This window comes from Chaetodon auriga, chromosome 3 (assembly GCF_051107435.1).
Source record: "Chaetodon auriga isolate fChaAug3 chromosome 3, fChaAug3.hap1, whole genome shotgun sequence".
NCBI lineage: Eukaryota > Metazoa > Chordata > Actinopteri > Chaetodontiformes > Chaetodontidae > Chaetodon > Chaetodon auriga.
This window is the reverse complement of record NC_135076.1, coordinates 15877362-15888057: the sequence shown is the minus strand read 5'-3', so window position 1 is coordinate 15888057 and position 10696 is coordinate 15877362. Positions and strand designations below refer to the sequence as shown.

The 10696-nt window shown below is 38.3% G+C and overlaps 1 protein-coding gene across 3 annotated transcripts in view; it reads left to right on the top strand.

Annotated features, from left to right (window-relative positions):
* The first annotated feature begins 386 nt into the window (after positions 1–386).
* dynlt2b (dynein light chain Tctex-type 2B) overlaps positions 387–10696 on the top strand; it is a 40026-nt gene continuing 29716 nt past the window's right edge. Inside the window, exons 1-6 of one of the 3 annotated variants that reach the window (XM_076727132.1) lie at positions 387–555; positions 1069–1202; positions 1760–1829; positions 2360–2423; positions 2516–2599; positions 10608–10660. In XM_076727132.1, coding sequence (XP_076583247.1) covers positions 509–555; positions 1069–1202; positions 1760–1829; positions 2360–2423; positions 2516–2563 — 363 coding nt within the window. In that variant the 5' untranslated portion in view covers positions 387–508 and the 3' untranslated portion in view covers positions 2564–2599; positions 10608–10660. Of the gene's footprint in view, positions 556–1068; positions 1203–1759; positions 1830–2359; positions 2424–2515; positions 2600–4290; positions 5497–10607; positions 10661–10696 lie in introns of those variants that run through there. The other 2 variants (XM_076727129.1, XM_076727130.1) reach the window with 2 other exon arrangements.

The window sequence follows — 10696 nt, the reverse complement described above, 5'->3', positions numbered from 1 at the left end:
ACTTTTTTTCTCAGTGTGACAAAATGGTCTTACTCAAATTGTAATTACTGGCCCTTCACATCAATTGAAAATTTTTGTGGAAGAGCAATGAGAAAGCCTTTAATTTGTGTTATATTTCAAAATAAGACTGAAGAGCCTTTTCCTCACATTTTCTGGAGCTTTCAACAGAATTTCAGTGTTTTTCAGCAGGAGGAGGTATAACACATAAGTAAAATACGAACTGAATAAAATAGGCTTTACAAGATCTTTACAAGACTCTGGAATAGCTAAATGTAAAAACCTAAAAGATTTTTCCCCACGTTACACCGACGTACTTTTGAACTATTTTAAACTACCTCAAACGGTTCAATAAATACGTCTTGAACGTAATCTTATTTTGAAACAGGAAACTAGGAAAAGTCGTCGCTACGGCAACGGCTAAAACGCCGCAACTATTAGCTTGTTAGCGGCTGTTCACCCTCTTTATGTCCTTCTTTTGTTGTGGCTGGCGTTATGTTATTGGTATGCGATGGAGGGCACAGACACATATCTGATACGACCTAATCACCAGCACAAGTGAGTTGGTCAAAGTGGTTAAATAGCATTTCTACCACGTGAAGTTTTTTTTAGCCAGCGAGTTCAATGCTAACAATATGTTTTTAGAGCTACGTTAGCAACTATTTAAGCTAAGCTAGCTAAGTGTTTTCATGTGTGAATAAAGTTGCAGTGCCATTAACGTTAAGATTGGCGTTAGTCTTTGTAACATGGTTACGTTTTCCACTGAGTATTTGGCGTGAAAATTGTAGTTAGCTAACAACGTGACGCGTGTCAGTTAACCTAACGTTAGTTGTAAGGCCAACGTGAGGAAAAGTTACTTTTTCATCCAGTCCCCAGTCCAGTGGCAGTTAAGTGTATGGGGTAATGAGCTAGTCTGCTTCACCGTTCACTTAGGTTCAGAAGTATACACGACAAGATGGCATTTAGTCATAGACTTCTGTAACGATGTGACCCATATTGAGAGCTGAGTTGTAGCCACCTGTGGAAGCTGAATTATTTTCCTGCCTTATTGCTCACTGTTAAATTCTCCAGGTTTAAGCCAGCCATTGTGAAGGAGTGTATTCGTGAAATTGTGAGAGAGCGACTGTCTGGGATGCGGTACGACCCAGAGGAAGTCCCAGAGCTGTCCCGTTCACTGGCAGACTGCATTAAGAACAAAGTGAAGAGTGAGTGATGCTTTGTCCCTTTCTTGAAACCCAGAGGGTCAATATAAGATGTCATCCAAATACCAAATATTGAATGACAGTGTTACAGAGACAGCGCCTCAGTGTTACTGCTCAGACTTCATATTCTGAATACCAGTGAAATAGCTACAGATCTGTAGATTTAACCTGATGGTAACAAAATACACAGCTAAATAAAATGTAAGCAAAACTAAAATGGGCATATATATACATTCACTGTCCTTGTGATTGTCAAGGCAACAGAGCAAAGATCCTCTGTCACTTGTGAAATGAACCATTACTTTCAATTGATGTGACTAACTGGCTTGGAAAGGAAATGAGTACAATGAACTGAATAAATAATGTATCCAGAAGAATGAAGCTGAATAACACAGTATATAAATCAAGTAAAAGTCAACAGTAAATTCTCTCCCACGTAAAACAAATCTTTCTAATAACATATTTTACTGATGAACGTGCTTCACAGTAATCGTAGGATATTAACATCCACCCTTGTAATTTCCGAGCACAATGTTTTCACAATTCCTCTTCCTCAACAGATGCAGGGTTTGACAGATACAAGCTTGTTGTGCAGGTGGCCATTGGAGAACAACGGGGACAAGGAGTCAAGTAAGTGATCATTTGGTACTGATAAACAAAAAAAACAAAAACAAAGATGTTACAATTTGTAAAACTACTATATTTTAGTGGGATACTCTGTTGACTATGGAAAGCTGGTGTACAACGTGTTTTGCTGTAGGAGACTGTTTTATAGGGAACAAAGACTGAGAGGCAGCCAGAGATTAGATAACTTTGGCCCTAACCTTACCCTCAACCTTTCATTAATAGTTCTTCAGTGATAATGAAGTGACACCATTTTGTTATGATTGACATAGAGCTGATAGCATTATTTAAGTAATATTGCCTGATTTGTAGCCTTTTTTTCCTGCTATGTGATTACGGTTTCAAAATAGCATCATGAAAGCAATATTTCAGTCATAGTAGCCAGTAGCTGATATTGACTCAGCTCTACTCTTCACATTTACATCATCAGTGTTAGTAAATAGCATGAATTAAAAATGTGGTGCTGTAAAATTGGTATTCCATAACATCTTTGTGACACTCTCTGCTCTGTCTTGTCTTGTGTTGTGTTTCACCAGGATGTCCTCAAGGTGTTTGTGGGATGCTGACACAGACAACTATGCAGAAGATGTTTTCATGAACGTAGGTGCCTTTGTTCTGGTCACTAAGATGTTGGGGGGGTGACAGATGACAAAAACAGTTCTTTTAGAATGAAATGTGTTTTACCTCTGTAGGACAGCTTGTTCTGTGTGGTGGCAGTTTTCGGAAGTTATTACTACTGAAGACAAGAGGATGGATGACAGCGAATTCCTTGTGAGGTGAACATCTAAATGAGAGCGCTTTCATTCAGTATTTCCCGTTTTTTGTGCGTTGATCTGAAGCATCAGTATGTAACTGCTGTATCTTGAGATCAACACAGATGAGATCCAGGGAAGAAGTCATGGATATCTGCGCTGATACTGTAGTGGTTTTAAAATGAAGGATTTCACCAGGATTTCCTGACTTGTCTAAATGATAAATATGATTCTTGACAAGTATCATTTCTTACCTCAAAACACGGTAACTATTCATGACTGCAGCAGACATTCTATCCAGTACTTGGAAGTACTTTCGGCTGCAACTGAATGTAATGCAGTACAATGCGCATATTTTTTCACTTTGGGTGCTTGACTTTGCACAGCATCTACAGTAGAGGTCAGTATATGTCTCTGATTGACGACATCATCATGATAATTTCTGTAGAGGAACAGAAAAAACTTTACTGCAGTTTGAGCCACTGTCAAGTGCATCACCTTTATGAGTGGTGACACTGCTGCCCCTCTGTTTGGCTATGACTGAACTCCTGAGTAATAAATCAACTTAGTTTGAGTTCGACACCATGACTTTGTTATCTGTAAATAAGGGCATCCAGAAGTAAACAAATATTTAACGCAGAAGTGATGTAGCTTGGCATTTTGATGACTACATTTAAAAAAAAAATCAAATGTATTGATCTAAAATGTTACCTACAGTTATCATAAACAGTGGTTCTTATATACACTATACATGTTACGGCAACATTAGAAAATAAATCAATTATGACTTTGAGCATTTGTAAATGTACCTTAAACAAATGAAACCATCACTTAAAAGATTTTGAGCTTTTACGCTGCATCATACAGTTCATCGTTGGATTTTTGAGGGAAACTAACAGGATTGCACTTCGGATAAAGAAGGAAGAGGCTGTTCTCCCAGTGCCGACAGGCCAATTATTAACTTTTTTTTTATATGAGAATGAAAAGAGGTTGATGGTAACCTTGGTAATATCTTTAAAAACATTGGCACTGTCAATACAAGCCACTCTGCAATGTTTCTTGTTTATTTAATCTAAAATATCACAACTAATTTGATAATGATCAAAATGCTACAAATGACATCTTTTGAAAAAATTGAGAATTAAAACATAAAACTGCTAATTTGCACATTTCTAGTCACACAGAATTTCTTGGTTTGAGTTATATTTGTGATTCTGGGTATGCTGTTTTGTATGGTCACATGGCGAGAATCCACAGGAGATACCACCTGAAGTGACCAAGATTGGATTTCGTGTTTTGTTTTTCACATGGCCAATATTTTTCAACAGTCATGATGTGCTGGAAGACAAGACAGGCAAGAAAATGAGGACAGATGTATGTGATGTATACACTGACCATGTTTTAAAAAAAAAAAAAAAAAAATTCCTTCAAATTGTGATTAAACATATTATTCATTTTGAAGCAGTAGTTTGAGAAGGTGGTGGCATTTTTCAAATAAATTGTATTACTTTTTACAATTGTAATACAGGTGTTGCTTTTATACCTGGTGGTTTTGCTTCATGCATGTATTGGAGTCATTTAGGATTAGGACACATATTCCTCAAACAGATGAGGCATATTGTAACTTTGAATGAAATGACCAATGAAATGCCAGTTCCATGGAGAATCCTCTTTTCCCTTGTCGTAAAGTTCCTTGTCATTGCTTTGGTTCACAGGTAAAACCACTAGCAGACATATAGACATGCCTACCCAGCATGAAATAGTCTAAAGGAGTGGCTGGTGAAGCATCCACTGAGCTCAACTGTCCCAAATATGTTTTCCTGGGGAGTTGGTGGACCAAACCAGGGACAAAATGAGGAAATATTAGTTCAGAACTCTGATGTGGTAATGTTGCTCTGGGTCTGCTTGACGTGTAAGCACATACTGTACTAGTCCCCTAAAATGCCATAACACTTGATAAGATAAGAGTAAAGACCTTTAACCTGTAATGACTTGTAATTCATTGCATAGATGTTAAACTGTAAACCAGTTCAAATGAACTCTGTAGAAACATGTCATCAGTAAAATCTATTTCAAACATGATGTCCTCTTGTAGTGCATCATATGAGATGACTGTCAAATGACAATTCTTTATTTCCTCATGCTCATGCCCTTGGCCAAGACATTTTTCTACAGTGGCCCAGAAGCTTCAAACCAACTGGCTCAAGAGATGGGAGTTTTGTGGCCACCGTGGGTTGTCCTACACACTTGGATAGGGAGGAGTAAGGCAGTGGGTATTCATTTGGTCATAATCTAGAACCTCACTGTTTTGCCACTAAATTGTACGCACTGGACTTCATCACTTTATCAGGACACACAGATCTGATGTTTTTGTCTGCTGCTATTTGCTAAGTGGAGCAGAAGTTTGAGTCATGTTTAAGTCTGTTTCCATCCCACTTTGTCACTTTTTATTTTAATCAATACATCAACTTTTCCACCTCGATCAAGCCTCAAAACCTTTATCTGTCGTTTTGACTTTTTTCTGAATCCTGCACAAAAATTGGTGGATGCAAACCTCAATATTATTGTCATACAACACACTTTCTTTGTAACAGCAGCTACTATTGGCAGTTAGCTGCCTAACAAAATGTGAGTCCAATACTGAAATGTTTGCCAACTCTACTTCTCTCTAATTTGTGGGTGAAATTGAGACATCTTCAATTAGACACAAGGTCATTCTTGTGTTTTTGTAACTACTCATTCAGCAAGCCAGTCCCTTAGCTGGAAAATGAGATGTTTTTCACGTAATATATAAAGACTAATGAGACAGAAGTGAACAGTTGAAGCTAAATCAATTAGTCAAATGACTCATGTACATGTCAAAGTGGAGTTTTCCTTCTCTATTTCTAGTTACAAAGTACAGCTGAGTTGGGAATGAACTTCTAAAACCATATCCCTCATCTTCCCCAAACCAGCCATGAAACGCCCTCCTGAGTACTCTCAATTTATATGATAGATTCAGATGTTATTGAATTTATATTTTTGCTGATTTGAGGAAGTGATCTTCTTAATCAAAAATAATTGCGCAGAAGGTTCTTCCTCCCATTTCCTTCCACTGTCTCAAAGTAAAACTTTTTTTAATGTTCTTGCTCTTTCTTTTCAGTGTCTTAAATTTCATCTCAGTCTTTTTAATTTCAAGCTCGGGCAATTTTGAAGCCTGACCATTTTGACGAGTAGTTCCTCTTGAGGCCTTTGAGGCGCAAATAAGATGAAATACGGCAACTAGACAAAAATCAGTCTGACATCCCTGTTAGAAGCTTTCCAGTCTCATCTTCCCCAGCTGTCTTTGAGATTGTGCAAACTATTCTGTGTGATGTGGCTGTAAATATAGTATTTGCAGAGGGCAACAGCATCTACAGTATGCATCATTCAATATTAATGTTCCATCTTTGGCTGTGTGAACATAAATCAAAGTATTAATATGTGAATAAGGCTGACAGACCAGGCATACTTTACAGCTGTACAGCAGCTAATTTTATTCCGTTCAGAAAACTGTGCACTTTGTTAATTACCATTACACTTAGACGTATATTGTAGCCTCACATTGCTTCTCCTGACTTTCAGCAGTGTATAACAAGCTATCTGAATCTGTTTGTGCAGTCTCAAGCACAGCACTTCTTAACAATTTAAGCAGTGGTTTTGATGTTGTTTTTCCATGTGAATGCACAATGACAGATGCTGACTGTTGGGCGTTTGCCCATCAGGAAGCAGTGATCGTAGCGACTTTAGCATACCCTCAATTATACTCTGCTCTCTCTGCCCGTTGTATTGGAAAGAATGCTGTGGTGTTTGAGACAGGGGAATATTGTGACTGGCTTGATTCGCTTAAGTGGCTTGAGTAGATTAGATGCTACACTCAAAGTGGATTTTGTTTTATTGGCTGAATTTTAAGTTATTGCTTTTACAAAAATCCTTCCTTTTTTTTTTTTTTTTTACAAGATTCTGACTATGCAGCACATTTAAGTCATTAGAGTATCTGGTGGTGTTGTACAAAAGCAGCACAGTTTAAGAATAAAGCTGGTGATGTTCTGTATTTTTTATGTTGTCAACAAATCCTTTTAAGAGACCAAAACCAACAATGACATTACTTTACTAACAAGTATTTCCTTTGTAACCAAAACCTGATAAAGCTTCCTTCCTGTTCCTATGTCACGTAGACCTTCATAGCCAAAAACAGTTTGAAATACAATAAAAACATGATTCTTCATTACAATGAACCTGGGCACTGTAGATTGATTTAATCCCGAAATACACCTCCTGCTGCCGGAAATACTGAAAATTGTTGCCAACAAATACACTCTTTACTCCTGTTTGAGTAACATTTGTTAAAAATGACTGTTATAGCAAATTAACAAAATTTACTTTTTCAAATAAAAAAGTGAAACTATGTATTTGTCACCCGTTGTTTGTCTTTTCCCGGGATTTGTTGAAACAGAAATTGCCTACCCTATCCTTAAAGAATGGAAGATTGCCTTAATATCTACTATTTGAAATATTTATGTGAACGACAAATTGGCGGACATCACAAAATGCGCTGATAAGCTTCTTTTTCCTCTTTCCTCCCTCTTTAAAGCACAGGAATCACCTCATTATGGACAGGGCTGTGCTTTCCTCCCACTTATCTGCAGTTAAGCTCTTTACCTGTAAAACTGTTTTCTCAGAGGTGAGAAAAATGTATACGCTCAATAAAAACGTGATCTTGTTGGTGGAAAATAACTAGATCACAAAATTCTAATTGTAAAGTATGCAGACAGGTCATCGTTCCACACCGTTAATGTCATGTTTTGTTATTCAGACCTTCCATCTTAGCCCACAGTTGCCTGTTGCTTTTTTCCCATGAGCTCTTGAGGTAATTAAGCAGGTCTATTGATTTTTCTGAGTAAACGCTCGTCTTCAGATCCTTAATTGCTTTTCCAGCTAAAAGCCAACAGATATACCTAAATACCTGTCTTTCACGCTGTAATCCAGAAATGCTCTGGTTGGAGATACATAAGAGATGCAAAAAGCAGGAGAAGACTATGTATGTTTTGACTTTCATCGCTTTAAAACCATACACTGTACCAGAGAGTCACATTACTCTCACAGAACCCTCTTTGATGCCCTCACAGCTACCTTTTCTAATTGACTCCTACTGAGATTGAACAGTGTTATCAAAGACAGTTAATCCTTACAACATTAACATTTAAGGATTTTCCCTCTGGTTCTTCAGTGGAAGGAATAACCTAGTAAAGTCATCTACAGGTTTGATGTCATGATATAGTATTTTCTAATTTCAAGGCTTTTATGCTTACATATTATGTAAGCGTCAAAAAAGAAAAAAACCCATACAGAGAGGAGCTGGACTATAATATAGTCCAGCCCTGTTCATTCCAGCCTCAAGGTTATTGTGTCTAATATGCCATATGTTGTTAGGTTTATTGCGTTATTGAGATTAATAGGCAGGTTTTAATTCATGAATATGGATCTTTTGGTTAGCATCACAGCTTTCAAGGCTCCTTCATTCACAGCTGCCTCTCCTTTTGAGATAAGATTATTCATCAATGGAAAAAGCAGCTGCTTTGTTGCCAGCTTTGGTCTTATTCAAAGTATTGAAAATGTAAATGAGATTCAGCTTTTATTTCTTTGTACACAATTTGTCCATGTATCACTGGCGACATCTCTTATAGGATTTTGACCTTGCTTTACCAGGCTGCTAATGTGGCTAATGTTTGTCTCCAACAAATGCGATTCCAACCCTGCATCAATGCAGTTTTCTGTCTGAAGATTTCACCTTTCAGTTGTTGTTCATGCAGGATTTGAACAAACTAAACTAAGTGCAAAAAGCACAGTGGGTAGTTTAGGGTTTTTTTTGGTTTTAAGACTGATACATAAACATTTATTTCATCGTAGCAAATAACACATTATGATGCAAATAGTTATTTCGCTTTCCATAATAATAGTCGTCTCGCAGAATAATTAGAAATGCAAATTGATGTATTATTAATGCACAAGCTGCATTTAAGAGGTGACCTCATTCCTAACCTGACCCAATACTGTGATAGATTATGTGGTATTTGAAGAGTCCTTTACTGTCTCAGCTGTGCCTGCTCCCCAGTGGCAGTGTATCATAGGAAAATATTATAAATACAGATGGTCATCTGTTCCCTGGTCCCCTCAGGTTGTGTATAACCCCAAGAAGCTTCATTGTAAAATAGCCTGGAAGGATCTAAGAGGAGAATAGTTCCACGCAGTAGCAACATTTAAAGAGATGCACCATTTGGGCGTTCATGAAAACAAACACTCTACAAGCACACTACACATCCACAGCTTGTATCGGCCGTAACAGCTTCAAAGCACAATGAAGTCAACATATCAAGCTGATTACTGAGCTGTGGCTCTTCAGCTATTAGATGCATAGACTGATGATCAGATCATAATCAGCATGTTAACCATAACACAGTCTGCCTTTCTACAAAGCAATATTAGACGTTTTTACAGCTGCAGCATGTCTGAGTTTTTTTTGTCCCTCATTCTCGGGTTCTTGTTATCACCATATTTAACTTTCCAAATTCCAGTTGGCCTTAAGAAAAACCCAGTGACAAGTTGTCATCCAAGTCATCATGGACTGCAGCTAATGATCTATTTTGCCATTAAACTGCCAAAATATATGCGCACATATAACCACATGCTTGCTGACACTCAGGCTAATCCCACCTCCGTCACTTTTATGCACAGTGCAAGTGCGAATTGAAACTGAATATCCTTTTTAAGATTGTCTCCTCATGGACATCAGCAGTTGTCATGCAGCTGTGGCTCAGGAAGTAGAGCGCATTGTCCATTCAACAGAAGGTCGGTGATTTGACCCCTGCTTCCTCCACTTCACATACTGAAGTGTCCTTGGGCAAGACACTGAACTCCACATTGCTCCCGATGGCTGTGCTGTTGGTGTGTGTGAATGGTTGAGTGTGGCATGTGCTGTAAAGTGCTTTGAGATATCGGTGGGCTAGAAAAGCACTACATAAATGCAGTCCATTTTCCATTTCTGCAAATAATTGTCCCAACAAAAGGCGACTCAGTAACAACCCTAAATTGGTTGTGACAGTTTTGAAAGTCCAGATCACTCATTCCATAGATTGTCAATTCACTTTGAGGACACAGGGGACAGCGCATGTTTGCCTTCAACTTTGAGTTCATTGAGACATTTAGCAGATTCTATAGCAACATCGTCTGATGACTGTCAGTGCTCAGAGACAGGAGCCACACAGTGTAAACTAGCGAGCTCTCCAGTGTATGGAAGACTGCTCGGTTGCAGGGTAGTTGATAATGTGAAGATCAAAGAAAAATCCTTAGAAATTGTGCGAAATGTGAAAACATCTGATGTGGATTGTGTGGCACCTCGCATTGCTTGATCCATTTAATTGTTTGGTGATGTGTTTTTTTGTTGTTGTCGCTGCAGATTACTGACTAAGCTGCAGTTGAGTGCAACAATGAATGTCTGGCTGTTCTGTGCATGAACTCTGAATAATAACTGAAATAGTAATCAAGACAAATCCACAGTGTTTGCATCTATTTAGCATCTAAGTGGTACCAAAGCGAATTTATCGCCTACTACCACAGAGAAATTGGGTCTAATCTCTGATAGGAATATCTCTGATGAGCTTTCCAACAAACACAATCAGCTCTGTTCGTGGGTGTGAAGCTGGTGGAAAACCACATCCTCGTGGCTGTATGACTCCTATCACTGGTTGAGTGCCTGCGCATTGAAACTCGCATCCCTCATGTCCACTGGATTCGGCTGTGTTGAGTATTGTTTGTGCCGCAGTTTCGTTGCATCTTAGACCTCATTCCAGTATCCCCTGCAAACATTAAAAAAAAAAAAGAGTAAAGTGTACATATTATCCATGTTTTGAACAGGCTTCAATGAGACCAACAGGCTTGTTTGAGCAGCCTGAGGTAAATAGTCCTCCTATGTGTATTTCGCTTCAGAATTAACGTTTTGTTTGCCCTTGTCCAGATGGGTCCAAGTGGAGGCTGTGTGTCTGCATTCACAATCTGCTGATGGACTCTGTTTGAAGTTGTGTCTACGCATTGATGAGGCTTTAT